The sequence below is a fragment of the Mauremys reevesii genome, linkage group 1, assembly GCF_016161935.1.
Source record: "Mauremys reevesii isolate NIE-2019 linkage group 1, ASM1616193v1, whole genome shotgun sequence".
Lineage (NCBI taxonomy): Eukaryota > Metazoa > Chordata > Testudines > Geoemydidae > Mauremys > Mauremys reevesii.
In genome coordinates, this window is record NC_052623.1 from 3321547 (window position 1) to 3344522 (window position 22976).

General features: G+C 47.7%; 1 protein-coding gene across 1 annotated transcript; it reads right to left on the bottom strand.

The window, feature by feature from the left end:
• Positions 1-10449: 10449 nt before the first annotated feature.
• Positions 10450-11385, bottom strand: LOC120401452 (olfactory receptor 52R1-like; the record flags this gene model as incomplete). The annotated part of the gene is made up of 1 exon (XM_039531476.1): positions 10450-11385. A coding segment is annotated over exon 1 (936 nt), but the record flags the coding sequence as incomplete, so codon positions are not given.
• Positions 11386-22976: the final 11591 nt, after the last annotated feature.

Sequence of the window (22976 nt, forward strand, 5' to 3'; positions counted from 1 at the left end):
CCGCGCCGCGGAGATCATGGTGGCAATGGGTCATGTTCATGCTATGGGACGGCGATTCTGGGCCCGGGAAACAAGCACGGACTGGTGGGACTGCATAGTGCTGCAGGTCTGGGATGAATCACAGTGGCTGTGAAACTTCAGGATGCGTAAGGGCACTTTCCTTGAACTCTGTGACTTGCTGTCCCCTGCCCTGAAGCGCCAGGACACCCGGATGCGAGCAGCCCTGACTGTGCAGAAGTGAGTGGCCATAGCCCTCTGGAAACTTGCAACGCCAGACAGCTACCGGTCAGTAGCAAACCACTTTGGCGTGGGCAAATCTACCGTGGGGGTTGCTGTGATGCAAGTAGTTAACACAATTGTTGACCTACTGCTCTCAAAGGTAGTGACCCTGGGAAACGTCCAGGTCGTCATAGATGGCTTCGCCACGATGGGATTCCCAAACTGCGGTGGGGCTATAGATGGGAATCACATCCCTATCCTGGGACCGGCCCACCAGGCCAGCCAGTATATTAACAGAAAGGGCTACTTTTCAATGCTGCTGCAAGCACTTGTGGACCATAGGGTACGTTTTACCAACATCTATGTCGGGTGGCCGGGCAAGGTTCATGACGCGCGTGTTTTCAGGAACTCTTGTCTGTTTAGACGCCTGCAGGAAGGTAGTTTCTTCCTGGACCACAAAATAACTGTTGGGGATGTGGAGATGCCTACAGTGATCCTCGGGGACCCAGCCTACCCGCTAATGCCCTGGCTCTTGAAGACCTATACAGGCGCCTTGGACAGTGACAAGGAGCTCTTCAACTACCGGCTGAGCAAGTGCAGAATGGTGGTGGAGTGTGCTTTCGAACGTCTCAAGGGGAGATGGAGGAGCTTACTGACTCGCTCGGATCTTAGCGAAACCAATATCCCCATTGTTATTGCAGCTTGCTGTGTGCTCTAAAATCTCTGTGAGAGCAAGGGGGAGACCTTTATGGCAGGATGGGAGGTTGAGTTAAATCGCCTGGCTGCTGATTACGCTCAGCCAGACACCCGTGCGATTAGAAGAGCCCAGCGGGAAGCGCTGTGCATCCGGGAGGCTTTGAAAGCTAGGTTCCTCAGAGAGCAGGGTAACCTATGACTGTCCAGTTTCTTTACAGAGAAGCTGAACCTGCCCCTGTTTCAGTTACTGTTGACTTTTTTCTGCAGTTACATACCCCGTTCACCCCCTTCCAACAGACGTTTAAAAATAAAGTTAATGGAACATTGTTAATAAACAAAGTTTTCTTTACTAATGAATTCACGTTAAAGGGTTCAAACAGGGACGCAGACTGTGGTGGGTATGGTGTGCAGTGATGTACAGACCGCTTCTACACTCGAGGAATGACAGGCTTTGCAGGAAGGGGTGAGGGGTGTGTGGGAAGGGTGAGTAGGTGTAGGGGGATGAGGGCTCTGGCTGGGGCTCAGGGCATCGGAAAGGCTCATGGCTAGGGTGGAAGGGCATGATAAGGGCAGCCTGCCTTGCCATTTGTGGATGCCAGGCGCTAGGACCCTGGGGCAGCATACACCTCCCAGACTGACCTGGGGCAGCAGACACCTCCCACAGTGACCCGGGTGCCTAGTGACTGCACTCTGTGTGTGACCTGCTGTGGATCCTGCCCCCATGTCTGTAGCCTGGAAATGGTGGCTGTCCTATGCAATTAACAAACTCCTCCCCCCCCCTTCACACAAAGTCTTCTGCAAAGAAACATGACGGAAAAAGTACTTAACAGCAAACTATTTTTAATACTCAACTACACAGTTGGGGGATGAAACTGGGATTTGGGATTGGGTGAGCCAGGAAGGGAAGCACTTCTCAAAATTTAGGGAATGAGAGCTGTTTGGTACATGAGCACTCTGCTGGGGTGGAGTGACAGTTTTCATGGCCCCTAGCGCCCCTCCTTCTTATTTTGGGTGAGGGGGGGACAGGACTTTGTGACGGGGGAGGGCGGTTGCAGATACAGGGCAGGGGGGCTCTCTCCTCCTGCCTGCGGTCCTGCAGAACATCCACAAGGCGCCGGAGCGTGTCTGTTTGCTCCCTCATTAGGCCAAACAGTGTTTGAGTCGCCTGCTGGTCTTCCTGCCGACACCTCTCCTCCCGTTCGCTGTGTGAGCGCTGGTACTGGGAGAGGGTCTCCCTCCACTGGCTCTGCTGGGCCGCCTCGGCTCTGGAGCAGGCCATCAGTTCAGCGAACATCTTGTCCCGAGGCTTTTTCTTTCGCCGCCTAATCTGCGCCAGCCTCTGTGAGGGGGATGCCGGGGCAGGTCGGGAAACAGCCGCAGCTGTGTGATGGGAAAAAGGACGTGATTTCCTTGCAAAGATACATGTTTGCGAACACTGAACACAGTCTAGTCTGTCTCTGTGAACAAGACCATACACGGCACCTATCTCATGCGCTCTCAGGACAAGTTCGAATTTTCAGCCTTCGCTTTCATTGCCTGGGGTCTTGCACTGGAGATCAGACAAGCGGGGCAGGACAGCAGAATCCGTGTAGCAGCCAGGCATGGTAAGCCGTAAACTTTAGGCTGCTTAAAAGTTAATGTATAGCAGTGCCCTCCTGCTGCAGGCAATCCGGAAAGCATAAACTCTGACCCTGTTCCACCCCCTCGCAGCTGTCCCCGGGAAAGATCCCTGTATGCTTCCCCTCTGCAGCCTCCACCACGTGGCTGTTAAACTACGCTTATTGTTATGCAAAGGAAAAGTGAAGCATTCCCAATAGTAACATTACACTAATTCCCCTAATTAGATGCAGCAGTCACCGAGCGAGATCACCCTGAGGTGGGTCACTAAGACAGACAGAGAGCGCATGCTGCGTGAAACCCTGCACAAACCAGGGCCCTATGCTGCCATGCTCGTGGAGGCAATGCTCCCACAGTACCTGAGGATAGCCTGGCGCAGAAGAGTGTGCTTCCACGGAGCACCCAATAAGGCACCTCTCCCCAGGAACCTCCTGCGGAGGCTTTTCGAGTACCTCTATGAGAGCTTCGTGGAACTCTCCCAAGAGAATTTCTGTTCTATCCCCATATGCATTGACCTTCTTTTCATATAGTTTTTATTCCTGTTTTTTAAAAAATAAATGTTTACATGTTTATAGCACTTACTGACTGATCCTTCCCCTGATTCAGAGTCCGGGTTAACGGCTGGGGAGGGTTGGTAGGGGATCTCTGTGAGGGTGATGAAGAGATCCTGGATGTCGGGGAAATCAGTATCGTAAGCACTGTCGCCTGCCTCGTCCTCCACAAACCCTTCCTCATCTTCCCCATCTGCAAACATCGCCGAGAAACTGCCCGTCGACACTATCCCATCCTCAGAGTCCACGGTCACTGGTGGGGCAGTGGTGGCAGACCCACCGAGAATGGCATGCAGTGCCTCGTAGAAGCGGCATGTCTGGGGCTGGGCTCCGGAGCGTCCGTTTGCCGCTTTGATTTTTTGGTAGCCTTGTCTCAGGTCCTTGATTTTCACGCGGCACTGCGTTGCATTCCGGCTGTATCCTCTGAGTGCCATGGCTTTAGAGACCTTCTCGTAGGTCTTTGCATTCCGTTTTTTGGAGCGCAGCTCCGAAAGCACAGACTGATCGCCCCACACAGCGATCAGATCCAAGACTTCCCGGTCAGTCCATGCTGGGGCCCTCTTTCTACTCTGAGATTGCATGGACCCCTCTGCTGGAGAGCTCTGCATCGTTGCCGGTGCTGCTGAGCTTGCCCCGATGTCCAACCAGGAATTGAGATTCAAACTGGCCAGACAGGAAAAGGAGTTCAAATTTTCCCGGGGCTTTTCCTGTATGGCTGGTCAGAACATCTGAGCTCGGACTGCTGTCCAGAGCGTCAACAGAGTGGTGCACTGTGGGATAGCTCCCGGAGCTACTAAGGTCGATTTCCATCCACACATAGGCTAACTCGACATAGCCATGTCGAATTTAGCGCTACTCCCCTCGTCGGGGTGGAGTACCGAATTCGAAATAAAGAGCCCTCTAGGTCGAACTAATTAGCTTCCTGGTGTGGACGGTTGCACGGTTAAATCGAATTAACGCTGCTAAATTCGACATAAACTCCTAGTGTAGACCAGGCCTAAGAAATAAATGTGCACCCAATCACGATTTTGCCTGTACAGTCTGTTTTTTGGCTTCTGTGTCTGGGTGCCATTTAGGGTTCCCAGGTATGGTTTTAAAGCAGAAAGTCGGAAATGGAACCTGGCAGTGTCCAGAAATTGCAGGACAGGGGGAGGCATCGGGTCATTAACCCAAGCCAGCCCCTGGTCAGCTGGGGCAGGCTCCTTTTCAGGCGGCAGCAGCTCCCATCCCAGCCTGGGAGCAGCAAGAGCAAAGCTGGGCAGAGGTGCCATTTAGGGGAGCTAGCCGGGGCTCTACCCCCCCACCTCCAATTTTCCTACCTGAAGTCTCCTCACAGCGCACACCCCACCCCCAGAGGGGGCTCTTAGCTGCAACACGGCTTGAGTGTGGAACGTGATGGGTTCTGGGCTGCTCCCAGCTTCATCCTTTCAGGCAGGGAGTTTGTTTATAAACAGAAGAAGAAGGATTCAGATAAGAAAGCCTTGTCGTTAAATAAAATTAAGGATCATTAGATGATCATTAGAAGCATTGGCAGGCACTTCCATGAAAAGAGAGGAAACAAAGTCCCAAGCAGACTGCAAAGAGCTACAAAAAGATCTTTCAAAACTGGGCGACTGGGCAACAAAATGGCTTGGGACTTAACTATCTTGAGTAGTTTATTATCTGAAAATTTTGCCACCTCACTCTTTACACCTTTTTCCATATCATTTATGAATATTGGGGGAGGTCTACGTTGGATATTAGGAAACACTATTTCACTAGGAGGGTGGTGAAGCACTGGAATGTGTTCCCTAGGCTGCTAGGGAAGAGACTGAAATCCATGACCTCTATGGTGGCATTCTCAGAAATGTTCCCAGTTCCACGCGCAGGGCCAGGTAGGCAGGCAGAGCTTCAGAGTCTCAATGTGTGGATGAGACGATGGTGTAGAGAGGAGGGGTTCACATTCATTAGGAACTGGGGAAACTTCTGAGATGGGATGGGAGGAGCCTATACAGGAGAGATAGGCTCCACCTAAACCAAAGTGGAACCAGACTGCTGGCACTAAACATTAAAAAGGTTGTAGAGCAGTTTTTAAATTAGGAGATGGGGGAAAGCTGACTGCTGCAGAGGAGCGTGTAGAGCGGACTCAGACTTTCCTTAGGGGAGAGTCTGACAGAGAATCTCCAGGTTATAGTCAGGAGCAGGGAAAGGAAGAGGATAATGTAAGGGCCAGATCAGATGATAAACAGTCACATAAAAAAGAATCTGGCACATCAGAAAAAGGCAGGCTAATAAACAGGGACAAGTTTTTAAAGTGCTTGTACACTAATGCCAGTAGTCTGAATAATAAGATGGGTGAACTAGAGGGCCTTGTGATAAAGGAGGATATAGATATAATAGGCATCACAGAAACCTGGTGGACTGAGAGCAACCAATGGGACACAATCATTCCGGGGTACAAAATACATCGGAAGGACAGAACAGGCCGTGCAGGGGGAGGAGTGGCACTATATGTGAAAGAAAGTGTAGACTGAAATGAAGTAAAAATCTTAAGCGAATCCACATGTTCCATAGAATCTCTATGGATAAAAATTTCATGCTCTAGTAAAAATATAACATTAGGGATCTATTATCGACCACCTGACCAGGACAGTAATAGCGATGATGAAATGCTAAGGGAAATTACAGAGGCTATCAAAATTAAGAACCCAATAATAGTGGGGGATTTCAATTATCCCCATATTGACTGGGAACATTTCACTTCTGGACAAAATGCAGAGATAAAATTTCTCGATACTTTAAATGACTGCTTCATGGAGCAGCTGGTACGGGAACCTACAAGGGGAGAGGCAACTCTAGATTTAATCCTGAGTGGAGCGCAGGAGCTGGTCCAAGATATAATTATAGCAGGACCACTTGGAAATAGTGACCAAAAGTTAAAAGGTAAAGTGACTAAAGTGAAATCCCTGCAAGTGGCGTGGGCCCTTTTTAAAGACACCATAATAGAGGCCCAACTTCAATGTATACCCCAAATTCAGAAACACAGTAAAAGAACTAAAAAAGAGCCACCGTGGATAACAACCATGTAAAAGAAGCAGTGAGAGATAAAAAGACTTCCTTTAAAAGGTGGAAGTCAAACCCTAGTGAGGCAAATAGAAAGGAGCACAAACACTGCCAACTTAAGTGCAAGAGTGTAATAAGAAAAGCCAAAGAGGAGTTTGAAGAACGGCTAGCCAAAAACTCCAAACGTAATAACAAAATTTTTTTGAAGTACATCAGAAGCAGGAAGCCTGCTAAACAACCAGTGGGGCCACTTGACGATCAAAATACAAAAGGAGCGCTTAAAGACGATAAAGTCATTGCAGAGAAACTAAATGGATTCTTTGCTTCAGACTTCACGGCTGAGGATGTTAGGGAGATTCCCAAACCTGAGCTGGCTTTTGTAGGTGACAGATCTGAGGAACTGTCACAGATTGAAGTGTCACTAGAGGAGGTTTTGGAATTAATTGATAAAATCAACATTAACAAGTCACCGGGACCAGATGGCATTCACCCAAGAGTTCTGAAAGAACTCTAATGTGAAGTTGCGGAACTATTAACTAAGGTTTGTAAACTGTCCTTTAAATCGGCTTCGGTACCCAATGACTGGAAGTTAGCTAATGTAACGCCAATATTTAAAAAGGGCTCTAGAGGGGATCCCGGCAATTACAGACCGGTAAGTCTAACGTCGGTACCGTGCAAATTAGTTGAAACAATAGTAAAGAATAAAATTGTCAGACACATAGAAAAACATAAACTCTTGAGCAATAGTCAACATGGTTTCTGTAAGGGGAAATCGTGTCTTACTAATCTATTAGAGTTCTTTGAAGGGGTCAACAAACATGTGGACAAGGGGGATCCGGTGGACATAGCGTACTTAGATTTCCAGAAAGTCTTTGACAAGGTCCCACACCAAAGGCTCTAACGTAAATTAAGCTGTCATGGGATAAAAGGGAAGGGCCTTTCATGGACTGAGAACTATTTAAAAGACAGGGAACAAATGGTAGGAATTAATGGTAAATTCTCAGAATGGAGAGGGGTAACTAGTGGTGTTCCCCAAGGGTCAGTCCTAGGACAAATCCTATTTAATTTATTCATAAATGATCTGGAGAAAGGGGTAAACAGTGAGGTGGCAAAGTTTGCAGATGATACTAAACTGCTCAAGATAGTTAAGAACAAAGCAGATTGTGAAGAAATTCAAAAAAATCTCACAAAACTAAGTGATTGGGCAACAAAATGGCAAATTAAATTTAATGTGGATAAATGTAAAGTAATGCACATTGGTAAAAATAACCCCAACTATACATACATGATGGGGGCTAATTTAGCTACAACAAGTCAGGAAAAAGAACTTGGAGTTATCGTGGATAGTTCTCTGAAGATGTCCACGCAGTGTGCAGAGGTGGTCAAAAAAGCAAACAGGATGTTAGGAATCATTAAAAAGGGGATAGAGAATAAGACTGAGAATATATTATTGCCCTTATATAAATCCATAGTACTCCCACATCTTGAATACTGTATACAGATGTGGTCTCCTCACCTCAAAAAAGATATTCTAGCACTAGAAAAGGTTCAGAAGAGGGCAACTAAAATGATTAGGGGTTTAGAGAGGGTCCCATATGAGGAAAGATTAAAGAGGCTAGGACTCTTCAGTTTGGAAAAGAGGAAACTAAGGGGGGACATGATAGAGGTATATAAAATCATGAGTGATGTTGAGAAAGTGGATAAGGAAAAGTTATTTACTTATTACCATAAAACAAGAACTAGGGGTCACCAAATGAAATTAATAGGCAGCAGGTTTAAACCAAATAAAAGGAAGTTCTTCTTCACGCAGCGCACAGTCAACTTGTGGAACACCTTACCTGAGGAGGTTGTGAAGGCTAGGACTATAACGATGTTTAAAAGGGGACTGGATAAATTCATGGTGGCTAAGTCCATAAATGGCTATTAGCCAGGATGGATAAGGAATGGTGTCCCTAGCCTCTGTTCGTCAGAGGATGGAGATGGATGGCAGGAGAGAGATCACTTGATCATTGCCTGTTAGGTTCACTCCCTCAGGGGCACCTGGCATTGGCCACTGTCAGTAGACAGATACTGGGCTAGATGGACCTTTGGTCTGACCCGGTACGGCCATTCTTTTGTTCTTATGTGGAGAAATTTCCTTCCTTAGAGGTTTTTAAGGCCCGGCTTGACAAATCCCTGGCTGGGGTGATTTAGTTGGGGTTGGTCCTGCTTTGAGCAGGGGGTTGAATTAGATAATCTCTGCGGTCTCTTCCAACCCTGATATTCTGTGAATCTACGATTCTACGATGATGCTGGGTAGCAGCTTAGCTAAACAGCTTCTATGTGTAGTGATCAAAATTGTCATGTAGAGCATATGTTAGACTCCGCTTCAGTGTTCAGCTTCACCCAGATAAGGTGCCATGTATTTGTTTAAATAGCCAGTGTCATAACTATAAAGGGAAGGGAACAGCCCTCCTGTGTACAGTCCTATAAAACCCCTCCTGGCCAGAGACACCAAAATCCTTTTACCTGTAAAGGGTGAAGAAGCTCAGGTAGCCTGGCTGGCATCTGACCGAAAGGACCAATAAGGGGACAAGATACTTTCAAATCTTGGTGGGGAAAAGGCTTGAGTTTGTGCTCTTTGTTTTGGGGGTTGTTCACTCTTGGGACTAAGAGGGACCAGCCATCAATCCAGGCTCTCCAAATCTTTCTGCACCAGTCTCTCATATTTCAATCTTGTAAGTAACAGCCGGGCAAGGCATGTTCGTTTTATCTTTGTTTTCTCAACTTATAAGTGTTCCTTTCAGCTGAGAAGATTTTACCTCTGTTTGCTGTAACTGTGCACCTAAGGCTAGAGGGGTTTCCTCTTGGCTCTATGAATCTGATTACCCTGTAAAGTTATTTTCCATCCTGATTGTACAGAGATGATTTTTACCTTTCTTTCTTTAATTAAAAGCCTTCTTTTAAAAAACCTGGTTGATTTTTCCTTGTTTTAAGATCCAAGGGGGTTGGATTTCGACTCACCAGGAACTGGTGCGGGGTGCGGATAAAGGAGGGGGAATGGTTAACTTCTCCTTGTTTTAAGATCCAAGGCTTTGGATCGGTATCACGGGGAACTTGGTGGAGAAATCTCTCAGGGCTACCCAGGGAAGGGTATAGTACTGGGGAGGCAGATATTCTGGGGGGGAGGGGGAGGTAGACAGAGTTTCCCAAATAACTCATAAATAATTTGGGTGGTGGCAGCAAAACCAGATCTAAGGTGGAATTTAAGCTTAGAGGTTCTCATGCAGGTCTCCACATCTGTACCCTAGAGTTCCGAGTGGGGAAAGAACCTTGACAGCCAGATAATAGAAGTTGCACCAATTATCTCCTTCGCTGTGAGCTTCCCAAACCTCCCTGACATCTGCCCAGCATCCCAACTTCTCAGCTAACACGGGGGCTTGTCCTATCACCTCACTTACCTGCTGTCCTCTCTTACCCTGCCCCCGAGGCCTGGCTCAGGGCAAAAGGCTCCCAGCCCAGCCCCATTACAGGGCCCTGCCTGCTACAGGCCCCCTGCTGAGAGGAACAAAGGGGAGCTGAAAGCTAAGGAAACAAGCCACACAAGGGTCTCTGCCCTCAGGACTCTGTAGCTGAGCTTCAGAGCCCACAAGCTGTATGGTGCACAATCCCGCCCGCCTGCAACACAACCCTGCTACCAACCCTCAGCTGCTCTTATAGGGTTTCCTAACTTCCCTCTCCGCTCCTCATTGGTCTGTCAGCCCCAGCACTGTGTCCTCACTGTACTCACTACAGGCTCCTTGTCAGGCTGCAGCAGCTCCCGTCCCAGCCCCAGAGCAGAGGGATCCCAGCTGGGGGGCAGGGGCGGAGGGAGGTGGAGATAATCCAGAAAATGCCGGGGCGGGGTGAGCTGAGGAGCAAGCAACAGGAGTGGCACTTTGGAGGAAGAGGCAGAAGTGAGGCAGGGCCTGGAGGAAGACGTGGATAAGGGAGTGGGGCCTTGTAGTTATAGGCGGGAGAGTGGGAGGGGCCTTATGGAAAGGTGTGGGGCAGCTGGCAGGGGGCAAGGACTTGGAGAATAGGTGGGGCAGAGTGCAGGTTCTCAGGTGTCCACTTACCCAAAATTAGAAAGGTGGCAACTCTGTGAGTTAATGAGCTGTACCCAGACTGACTCCTCCGTTTGTCATGCAGACGCAGCAGTGTAAGGCCAGTAAACGATTTAATGTCCTTTTGACTGTGCAGTCAGTGTTTCAGGGGAGAGGGACCAGCACCATGTCACCAGCCAGCTCTGAACGGTAACTGAATCTCAGAGCCAGAGCACCAGGAGAAAACTTTAGGCCTCTTTATGAGTAAAGAGCCGGAGCAGCCTGTCCCGGATCTGTTTGGTCCTCACCCCGTAGATGATGGGGTTTAGCATGGGGGGAATAAAGAGGTACACGTTGGTAAAGAGAACTTGGAAATGCAGGGGCACATTCTGGGCAAATCTATACATGAGAGAGAAGATGAGACCTGGGATATAAAAGGCTAAAATGACAAAGAGGTGGGAGCCGCAGGTCCCAAAAGCCTTGAACCGGGCATCGTTTGTGGGGAGGCTGAAGATGACCCTGAGGATCTGGACATAGGTCATGGAAATAAAAATTGCGTCCAGACCCAACACACAGAAAAGCACAAAAAGGCCATAGTAACTATTGACGCTGATGTCAGCGCAGGCCAACTTCACCACGGCCATATGCCCACAGTAAGACTGGGGGATGACGTTGGTTCTGCAATATGGCCACTGTCTCGTCAGCAAGGGAAAGGGTAGTATGACTATGCTGCCACGCAGCACAATGGCCAGGCCAATCTTGGCCACCACAGGATTTGTCAGGATGGTGGAATGTCTCAGGGGATGGCAGATGGCCACGTAGCGATCAAAACCCATGGCCACAAAGATGCCAGACTCTATCACTGAGACGCAATGAACGAAGTACATCTGGGTGAGGCAGGCACTGAAATCGATCTCCCTGGATTTGAACCAGAAAATGCTCAACATTTTGGGCAGGGTGGACATGCACAGGACCAGGTCGCTGACGGACAGCATGCAGAGGAAATAGTACATGGGAACATGGAGGCTCTGCTCCGACTTCACAATGAACAGGATGGTGAAGTTCCCCAAGATCGCTATGACGTACATGGTGCAGAAGGGGATGGAGATCCAGACATGGGCTGCCTCCAGGCCAGGAATGCCCTGCAGGATGAAGGCGGAGGGGTTGGTGAAGTCGGTTGTGTTGGAATCTGACATGACGTAGGGGAGAAGGTGTCCAACTCTGAGGCAGACGGTGTCTCCTGCATGTACTGCATGTTCCACTGACTTCCTGTATGTCCCCAGGCTGATGGTCACAGTACAAATACCTGTATGGAAGCACAATGTTAATCTGAGACACTGCATGCACTACTGGAGGCTGTTCTTATGGGTAAAGCAGATTGGTCACTCCTCACACACTGAAAAATGAAATTTTCATTTTTTATATAAATGAATTATGATGACATGACCCTACTAATCAGAATTCCGTATTTTATAGTGCTCCCTTCCTCAATAATTGTTACACATTGTGGCATGGGAAACCTTAATAGACACCAGCAGGAAACATGATGGTGGATACTGTTTAACCATCATTGTTTCTAAGGCCTTCTCTACACTGCCAAGTTTTTTCATGAAAAAGCAACTTTTGGTGAAGAAACAGTGGCAGTGTACACATTGCAAATCCACTTTCTATGATGGAACTCCTCTGTTTCAGTGACATCATAAAATCACCTTGACAAGAGTTGTAAGGATTTTTAGACAAAAAGTTTTGTCGCTGCTGTGCCAGTGTAGACACTTGCGCTTGATTTTATCAGTGTAATTGGCCTCCTGAAAGTGTCTCACAATGCCCATCCTGACACCTGTTGTCAGCAGTTTCAACTCCTCTGCCCTGCTCCGAGGTAAACACCCTCTGCCCATCCCCATTTAAAGGCTCGGGAATTTTGAAATTCCCCTTCCTCTTTGGCATGGAGACTTCACACTGCCTGTTCTCAGGTGACCATTGCGGCTCCACGAAGCAACTGCTTGGGCCACTGTGGAGCTGCCGGATCTACTCAGAATTTGGGGAGAGGAGGCTGTGTGGTCCCAGTTATGCTCCAGCTGTAGGAATGTCGATACCAATGGGCATGTTTCATGCAGAGTGTAAGAAAAGAGCTGTGACCAGAACACACCGCAGTGCACAGGAAAGGTGAAGGAGCTGAGTTCTATGTACCAGGAATGCCGTGTACCAGAAGGCAATGGAGGCAAAAGGTTACTCCAGTGCTGCTCCCCAGACCTGCCATTTTTATAAGGAATTGGACGCTATCCTCATCTGTGGCACCACCTCCATAGCCAGGAGCCCTGTAGATATTATGGTGGGTCTCGAGACGATGGAAATTGGTCTCAACCCACAGGAGAAAGTCACTGATAAAGAGATGGAGTCATTAGAAGATGTGGAGCCCATGCTGGGTTCGCCCAGTGCTTTGTCCTGTCAGGAGCTGTTCTCCACTCCATAGGTGTGCAGCCAGTCTGGGCAGTCGCAATCAGCTGAGCCAGAAGCAGGAAAATAGACCCCTGAAGTATGGAGGTTGGTTGAGGACAGAGAAATGTACAAGGCTGGCTGAGTTTCTGTGTGCTGGGCATTTCCCTGTGCAGCTAGGCAGTGTGGGGGGCAGGCTGCCGAAGCACACGGAGATTTCACAGGATTCCTCCATGGAAATTTCTAGGAAACTTTCCGGCAGGTACTCAGCTATCCTGTGCTGAGGGTCCTTGGCAGAGCTGCTTTCTTCCTTCCAGCATTGAGTGACACTTTCCCACCCCATTCTGCAATTACTTGGGCAAGAATAGGTGAGAAGCATAGGGACTGGGCTGGAAGCTGCAAGCATGTACTAGATGAAACCTTGCTTCTTTGCTTCCCCTCAGGAGAGAGATATCTGCCACAATGACCCCCTCCTGTGGGAATGGGTGCGAAACGTTATAGTGTTGTCCCATGATAAGTGCCTCGCGACCCCTCTCACATTGCTTTTTCCCATGCACAATGTTCCCCGGTGCTGGGTACACTCACCATCCTGGCAGTTTTTGCTGGTATGTGTGATTATCAAGGGTCAGCCAGAAAATGATTGGTGTGTTACCAGCGGAGTATTTTAATGTTACATTTCAATGCTGTATGTGTAATTAACAATAATGCTTCTGTTTATTGTTCCTTGTGGTTCACCAGATATGTCTTTGAAAGGAGGCACCCCCTCCTCTCCAGCCGAGCATCTCAGCTGGATAAGAAAGTGCCCAAGATGGGGCAGGAAGATATGTTCTGGGAGGCGCAGCAGTACTCTGATATAGACAAGAGGGAATACAGGCTGTGGAGGGAAAGCTACAAGAAGGAAAGAAAAGAAAATGAGACATAATTGAGGGATGCAACAGAGAGGCTGATACACGCTTTGGAGCAGCAAACCAACATGCTGCAGTCCCTTGTAACTCTCTACACTGAGAAGATGCATGTCTGCCTTCCCCTTCAGAACCTTCAGAACTCTTCCCCATGCCCTCACCAAATTCCACCCGCACATTCATTTCTGATTACTGGGACTTCAAGCTTTCCCCTAAACTACCCCCACAAACAGCTTTTCAAATGACAGCTGGGCTTACGCTTAACTGTAAAATTCATCCCTCCTCTCATACCTCTTCCCCCGGCCAAGAATGTATGTTTGTCTGTGTGTGAGCTCATAGTGTTGTGGGTTTTTTGGCTACAATAATAAGCGCTCTTTATTTGTTTCCATGGAAGTTATGACAGCATATGGCAGCAGCAAACAAAGAAGCATTTTTATCATTTCCTTACACTGCATTCATGGCCTGAACAATCAGAACTGGGTCCTACCCTACGAAAACTGGGCTTCATTATGCATTACAATCCCAAGCTCAGCAACAAACAGTATTGGTCTTCATCTTCAGTGTGTTGCCTTGAAACCTCCCTGATTCAAATTGCCCCCTGTTGTGCCCCTCTAATTGCCTTGGTAGGTGGCTGCTCAAAATCAGCAGCCAAGCATTCTGCCTCAGCAGTCCACTCCTAAGCAATTTTTTCACCCTTTCCTTCGCAAATATTATGCAACATGCAATATGTGGCTATGACCATAGAATATTATCCTCATTGAGGTCTAACCTAGCATAAAGGCATCACCACCGTGCCTTTAATCTGCCAAAGGCACATTCCAGGATCATCCTGCACCTTCTCAGCCTATTGTTGAAATGCTCCTTAGTGTTATCCAGGTTTCCCAGGTACGGCTTCATGAGCCTTGGCGTTAAGGGCTATGCCAGGTATCCCAGGATCACTATAGGCATGTCAACATTTGCTGAGGAGATTTTCATGTCTGGAAAGAAAGTCCTCACTGGCAGCTTTTGGTAAAGTCCGGTATTCCTGAAGACTCGTGTGTCATGCACTTTTCTGGAGCACCCCACAGAGATGTCAATGAAGAGCTTTCGGTGATCTATGAGCACCTGCAACACCATGGAGAAGAACTCCTTGCAACTGCTGCACTCCATCACAAGGTGCTCTGGTGCCAAATTTGGAACATGCATGCCATCTCTCTGCCCTTCGCAGTTAAGGAAACCCATTTCTGCAAAGTCATCCACAATTTCATGCACGTTGCCAAGAGTCAGTCCTTCATAGCAGGATGTGATTAATGGCCCTGCACACCTGCCTTAACACAGCCCCAGTGACTGATTTCCTGCCTCCAAATTGATTTGCAACTGACCAGTAGAAGCCTGGTGTCATCAGCTTCCACTCTTGACCGCCAAGTGCTTCTCCGTCAAGAGGGCAGCTCTCATTTGTGTGTCCTTGCACGACAGGGATGGGATGAGCTCAACACGCACTTCCAGAAAGATGGCTTTCCGCATCCTAAATTTCCGAAGCCACTGCTCCTCATCCCAGACCTGCATAATGATGTGATCCCACCATTCCGTGCTGGTTCCCCAACCCCAAAAGCGATGTTCGAACCTGTTCAGCTCTTCCGTGAATGCCAAAAGTACTCTAATGCTGTTGCAATCCATGTCAGACAGCATGTCAGGCAATGGTGACTCCTATGGCCTTTGCAACTTCAAGATTGATTCCACTGCAATTCGTGATGTGCTACTAACAGCTAGCAAATCAGTGGGGAGCAGCATGGGATACATGCCTGCAAAGAGAGATGGCAAGTTGAGCACAAAACAAGGGGTGTTAAAAATTTTGTGAACTGGAGATGGGAAAACATGGAATGCTGGGACATAAAGCAATGCATCATGGGTAATTGAGCTCAGTTCCATGATGTGTTGCAATCTGCTCTGTCTTCCCACAACACCTATCGGTACAAGGTGGCGAGGTGAACTATGGGATAGCTACCAACAGTTCATTGCTCTCACTGTTGCTGCACCCATACCACAGTTATGAACTGACTAAAGAACCACACACCTCACTCAAAACTAGAAGTATGCAATCAGGCAGCAGCAAAGACACACACACACACACACAAAAAGGCAAATTATGAGAATATATGTTTGGTTGATCAAGGGAACCAAGCAGATGGAACAGACTTTGATTTCTCTGAGGCATTTGCTTCAGTAGGGGAAAATAGACAGATAAAATTATGAACACTATACAGTATGAGTAGAGCACATATTAAATGCACAAAAATCTGGTTAACTCATAGATCTCAGAAAACATTTTATAATGTGCCATTGTCAGCAAATGAGCTGATTCTACTGGAGTTCTGCAGGGAGCAGCTCCAAACCCAATGGTAATTAATATTTTCATCAAGGATATAGAAGCAAATTGAAAATCACTGCAGATAAAATTAGTGGACAATGCAATGATTGGCAGAGTGGTCAGAATGAGGAGGCCAGGGCAGGCACACCGATTGATCTGTAGACTTGGGTGAGCTGGCCCATGCAAACAAAATCTTTAAATATAATCAAATGCAAAGTGATCCTCTCTGATCAGGGAATGCAGGCCCGACCCACGTATGATGGGGGAGGCAACCTAGTGACAGATGATGTGGAAAAAGCTGAGGTACTCAACACTTTTTTTCTCTGTCTTAATAGACAAGGTCAACTCCCAGACTGCTGCACTGTGCAGCACAGTATGGGGAGGAGGTGAGCAGCCCTCAGTGGTGAAAGAACAGGTTAAAGACTATTGAAAAAAGCTGGACATGCACAAGTCCATGGGTTCAGCTCTAATGAATCTGAGCATGTTGAGTGAATTGGCTTATGTGATTGCAGAGCCATTGGCCATTATCTTTGAAAACTTGTGATGACTGGGGGAGGTCCCTGACAATTGGAAAAAAAGGCAAATATAGTGCCCATCTTTAAAAAAGGGGAAGAAGGAAAACCCAGGAAATTACAGACCAGTCAGCCTCACCCCAGCGCCTGGAAAAATCATAGGGCAGGTCCTCAAGGAAACACTTGGAGGAGAGGAAGTTGATCAGGAACAGTCAGCATGGATTCACCAAGGGCAAGTCATGCCTGACCCACCCAATTGTCTTCTACGATGACATAATTGACTTTGTGGTTATGGGGAAAGCAGTGGATGTGATAACTCGACTTTAGCAAAGCTTTTGATACTGTCTCCCACAGTATTATTGCCAGCAATTTAAAAAGTATGAATTGGAAGAATGGACTATAAGGTAGAAAAAAGCTGGCTAGATTGTCAGGGTCAGTGGGTAGTGATCAATGGATCAATGTCTAGTTGGCAGCTGGTGTCAAGCGGAGTGCCCCAGGGGTCGGTCATGGGGCCAATTTTCTTCAACATCTAAATTAATGATCTGGATGATGGGATTATTTGCGCCCACAGCAAATTTGCAGATGACACTAAATTCGGGGGAAGAGGTAGATATGCTGTAGGGTAGGGTTAGAGTCCAGAGTGACCTAGACAAATTGGAGGATTGGGTCACAAGAAATCTGATGAGGTTGAACAAGGACAAGTGCAGAGTCCTGCACTTAGGATGGAAGAATCCCTTACAGTTTGAGGTCCGACTGACTAAGCAGCAGTTCTGCAGAAAAGGACCTAGGGGTTACAGTGGATGAGAAGCTGGATATGAGTCAGCAGTGTGCCCTTGTTGCCAAGAAGACTAACAGCATATTGGGCTGCATTAGTAGGAGCATTGCCAGCAGATGAAGGGATGTGATCGTTCCCCTATATTCGGCAGTGGTGAGACCTCATCTGGAGTACTTTGTCCAGTTTTGGTCCCCCCACTACAGAAGGGATGTGGCCAAATTGGAGAGAGTCCAGCCAAGGGCAATGAAAATTATCAGGAGTCTGAAGCACATGACTAATGAGGAGAGGCTGAGGGAACTGGGATTGTTTAGTCTGCAGAAGACAAGAGTGAGGGGGGATTTGATAGCTGCTTTCAACTACCTGAAAGGGGGTTCCAAGAGAATGAAGCTTGGCTGTTGCCAGTGGTGGCAGATGACAGAACAAGGAGAAATGGTCTCAAGGTACAGTGGGAAGGTCTAGGTTGAATATTAGGAAACACTATTTCACTAGGAGGGTGGTGAAGCACTGGAATGGGTTCCCTAGTGAGGTGGTAGAATCTCCTTCCTTAGAGGTTTTTAAGACCCAGCTTGACAAATCCCTGGCTGGGATGATTTAGCTAGGGTTGGTCCTGCTTTGAGTGGGGGGTTGGACTGGATGATCTCCTGAATTCTCTTCCAACCCTAATCTTCTATGAGTCGATGACTAGGGCACTGTATTATGGAACGCAGGGACACTGTAATGGATTTATTGGTCACTGTGGAAACAAATTTATCATGAGCTTCCAGTGCAATACTGTGGCCAAAAGAGCAAATGTGATACTTATATGCATAACCGGGAGAGTGTTGATTTGGAGCAGGGGAAGGAGTTTACCTCTACACATGGCACTTGTGAAACCAACCACGCCCAGTCTCAGGGTCTACATTTAAAAAGGATATTGGAAAATTGGAGAGGATGCAGAAAAGAGACACAAAAATGATCGGAGGCTGCAGAAGGTGAGAGAAACTGGAAAGGATCCAGAGGGGAGCAAAAAAGATGAGCCACAGGATGGAATGAAAACCATTGAAGCAAAGGCTGAAGGAACTGGGTATGTTTAGTTTGGAAAAGAGGGATTAAGCAGGGACATGACAGCAGTATTGAGATACTTGAAAGGTTACTATAAAAATGGAGGAAAGCTGTTATTTCTTGCCACAGAGCGCAGGCAGGCTGAGAAAAGTCCTTCACTGCAGGTTTTCTAAAGGAGGCTGGACAGGCATCTGTCTTGAACATAAGAACATAAGAACCTAAGAAAGGCCGTACCGGGTCAGACCAAAGGTCCATCTAGCCCAGTGTCTGTCTACCGACAGTGGCCAATGCCAGGTGCCCCTGAGGGAGTAAACCTAACAGGCAATGATCAAGTGATCTCTCTCCTGCCATCCATCTCCATCCTATGACGAACAGAGGCTAGGGACACCATTCTTACCCATCCTGGCTAATAGCCATTTATGGACTTAGCCACCATGAATTTATCCAGTCCCCTTTTAAACATTGTTATAGTCCTAGCCTTCACAACCTCCTCAGGTAAGGAGTTCCACAAGTTGACTGTGCGCTGCGTGAAGAAGAACTTCCTTTTATTTGTTTTAAACCTGCTGCCTATTAATTTCATTTGGTGACCCCTAGTTCTTGTATTATGGGAATAAGTAAATAACTTTTCCTTATCCACTTTCTCCACATCACTCATGATTTTATATACCTCTATCATGTCCCCCCTTAGTCTTCTCTTTTCCAAACTGAAGAGTCCTAGCCTCTTTAATCTTTCCTCATATGGGACCCTCTCTAAACCCCTAATCATTTTAGTTGCTCTTTTCTGAACCTTTTCTAGTGCTAGAATATCTTTTTTGAGGTGAGGAGACCACATCTGTACACAGTATTCGAGATGTGGGCGTACCATGGATTTATATAACGGCAATAATATATTCTCAGTCTTATTCTCTATCCCCTTTTTAATGATTCCTAACATCCTGTTTGCTTTTTTGACCGCCTCTGCACACTGCGTGGACATCTTCAGAGAACTATCCATGATAACTCCAAGATCTTTTTCCTGACTCGTTGTAGCTAAATTAGCCCCCATCATGTTGTATGTATAGTTGGGGTTATTTTTTCCAATGTGCATTACTTTACATTATAGTTGGGGTTATTTTTTCCAATGTGCATTACTTTGGATGGTTTAGACACAATAAATCCTGTATCTTGGCAGGGGTTGGACTAGCTGATACTCGTGGCCCCTTCTAACCCGTGGCTCTATGATTCCATGATATAAAATCCTAGTGTAGACCAGGTCTTCACGAAACACAAGTTATGGAGCTCAATACTGGAGTAACTGTGAGAAATGTAATGGCAGGCATTATACAGGAGGTCAGACTGTATGATCTAATGGTCCCTTCTGACCCTGAATATTATGAATCGATCAATAAAGGAAGTAGATCAGGCATTTATATTTACTCTAGCTCATAAAACATGAACAAGGAAACATTCAATTACATTGCAAATCTGAACATATAAACCTGTTAAAGAAAACTGTTTACATAATATATATTTGGCCTGTGGAACTCCTTAGCACAGCTTTTAGTGGAGCAAAGAGCTTAGCTGAAAGGGATTCACAAATGGATTGGCCTGTGTAAATGATGCCGGCGGCATTCCAGTTAGTTAAGGCTATCTGACGATTTCAAGGAAAAGACCTTAAAGATGCGTATGCATATGCAAAACATTATCTGTTTTTATTGAAATTTCCCATGCTTGTTGTCTGCATCCAGCAGAATTGCATTTTGAAAGTTTAAGTCATAATGATTCAGCCAGCTTCTCGAATGCAGTAGGAGAAATGATGTCTTGCCCACGCTGAAAAATAGTTATATTTATTCTAGTGAGGCGCCCTAGCAACTTTTGGCCCATGATACTGGAGCAAACTCACCCGCTGTGGAAAGGGGTCTGGGATGTTTAATGCCTGTGCAGAGTGGAAATGACTATAGACCTAGTCTCTGTCCCATCATGAGCACCTTGCACTGCACATGTCGAACAGAGAGAGATGGTACCTGTGATTTCTGAGATGGAAGCATCTTTGCTGGGAATCACCCTCCAGTGGCTGTGTCCTGCACCTTTCTCACCCCAGCATGTGCAGCAGCATCCAACGCCGAGAGCTGACAGGGGTGTGCGCCACTTATAATATAGCTCACTGCAACCCCAGAGGGGTTTGCTCAGCCTCTCGGGAAGAAGCAGCATCTGGATGCAAAGAGGCTGGAGACTAGAGACACTCTAGCCAATGACTCTGTCTCCATGTCCGCGCTTCTGTGTTTGTTATCCAGCGTTAGCAGTAAATAATAATTAAGGGACCTTCCCAGAGGGATTTGAGACCCCTTGGGCTCTTCACTGAGTCAGAGAGGAATTACCTGTTCTCGGTAATTGTGTATATTTAAAAATTATAGTTGATTACTAAGAAAACTAGGGCTAATGCCTAGGTATCATAGGGTCTGACACTGTGTAGATGCCCAGGATAGATAGGTAAATAGTAGACAGACAGAGCTGGAAAAAGATACCTGATGGGAGACATGAACACTTTCTGCTGGCACATGGGGCTGTGGCTAAGGGGTAAGAGAACAGTAATTCTCAACAGTAATTATCATCATACAGCGCAGAAACTTTAACTGAAGGATCTTCAAAACACCTAGCAAAGGAAAGTCACTATGAATACATCCATATCCCCATTATACCCATTGGTAAACTGAGGTGCAGGGAGACATGAGTTGGCCAAAGTCACAGAGAAAATAACAGACAGAACCCAGGAGTTCTGATTTCCCGGCTCTAACAACGGTCGCTCCATCAGTAACTGTGTGCAATACAAACAGGAAATGGACTCACGATCTGGTAGGGCCTGTTCGCTGGCTGGGTGTGATGGACTTCTGCAGGGTGCACCCTGGAACTGGGTTACCGCCAAGCCCTCTGGTTTACCAGTCTGAGCCCCCACTGACACTGTGAGGCTGTGACAAGCTGCAATCCTCTCCAGGTCTTGCACTTATGCAGCTTTTGACAGACAGGGACACACCCAGCTGTACTTGTCCTAGTTGAACCTGGCTATCTACAATGTTGACTAAGGGTATGTCTACACTACAAGAGTAGTTCGATTTAACTTAGGTCGAATTTGTGGATTCGACCTTATGAAGTCGAATTTGTGTATCCACACTAAGGACACTAATTCGACTTTGTGAGTCCACACTAACGGGGCAAGCGTCGACATTGGAAGCGGTGCATTCTGGGCAGCTATCCCACAGTTCCCGCAGTCCCCGCTTCCCATTGGAATGCTGGGTAGAGCCCCCAATGCCTGCTGGGGGAAAAATGTGTCGAGGGTGGTTTTGGGTAACTGTCGTCATTCAACCGTCACTCCCGCCCTCCCTCCCTGAAAGCGCCGGCGGGAAATCTGTTCACGCACTTTTCTGGTCAGTGACAGCGCGGACGCCACAGCACTGCGAGCATGGAGCCCGCTGCGATCATCGCTGCACTTATGGCCGTTGTCAACTCCTCGCACCTTATTGTCCACCTCTTCCACAGTCAGCTGCTGAGAAATCGGGCGAGGAGGCTCCGGCAGCACGGTGAGGACATGAAGTGTGAGAGTGGCACAGACCTCTCACAAAGCATGGGATCCCGCGCCGCGGAGATCATGGTGGCAATGGGTCACGTTCATGCTATGGGACGGCGATTCTGGGCCCGGGAAACAAGCACGGACTGGTGGGACCGCATAGTGCTGCAGGTCTGGGATGAATCACAGTGGCTGCGAAACTTCAGGATGCGTAAGGGCACTTTCCTTGAACTCTGTGACTTGCTGTCCCCTGCCCTGAAGCGCCAGGACATCCGGATGCGAGCAGCCCTGACTGTGCAGAAGCGAGTGGCCATAGCCCTCTGGAAACTTGCAACGCCAGACAGCTACCGGTCAGTAGCAAACCACTTTGGCGTGGGCAAATCTACCGTGGGGATTGCTGTGATGCAAGTAGCTAACACAATTGTTGACCTACTGCTCTCAAAGGTAGCGACCCTGGGAAACGTCCAGGTCGTCATAGATGGCTTCGCCGCGATGGGATTCCCAAACTGCGGTGGGGCTATAGATGGGACTCACATCCCTATCCTGGGACCGGCCCACCAGGCCAGCCAGTATATTAACAGAAAGGGCTACTTTTCAATGGTGCTGCAAGCACTTGTGGACCATAGGGTACGTTTTACCAACATCTACGTCGGGTGACCGGGCAAGGTTCATGACGCGCGTGTTTTCAGGAACTCTTGTCTGTTTAGACGCCTGCAGGAAGGTAGTTTCTTCCTGGACCACAAAATTACTGTTGGGGATGTGGAGATGCCTACAGTGATCCTCGGGGACCCAGCCTACCCGCTAATGCCCTGGCTCATGAAGCCCTATACAGGCGCCCTGGACAGTGACAAAGAACTCTTCACCTACCGGCTGAGCAAGTGCAGAATGGTGGTGGAGTGTGCTTTCGGACATATCAAGGGGAGATGGAGGAGCTTACTGACTCGCTCAGATCTCAGCGAAACCAATATCCCCATTGTTATTGCAGCTTGCTGTGTGCTCCACAATCTCTGCTAGAGCAAGGGGGAGACCTTTATGGCAGGATGGGAGGTTGAGGCAAATCGCCTGGCTGCTGATTACCCTCAGCGAGACACCCGTGCGATTAGAAGAGCCCAGCGGGAAGCGCTGTGCATCCGGGAGGCTTTGAAAGCTAGGTTCCTCAGAGAGCAGGGTAACCTATGACTGTCCAGTTTCTTTACAGAGAAGCTGAACCTGCCCCTGTTTCAGTTACTGTTGACT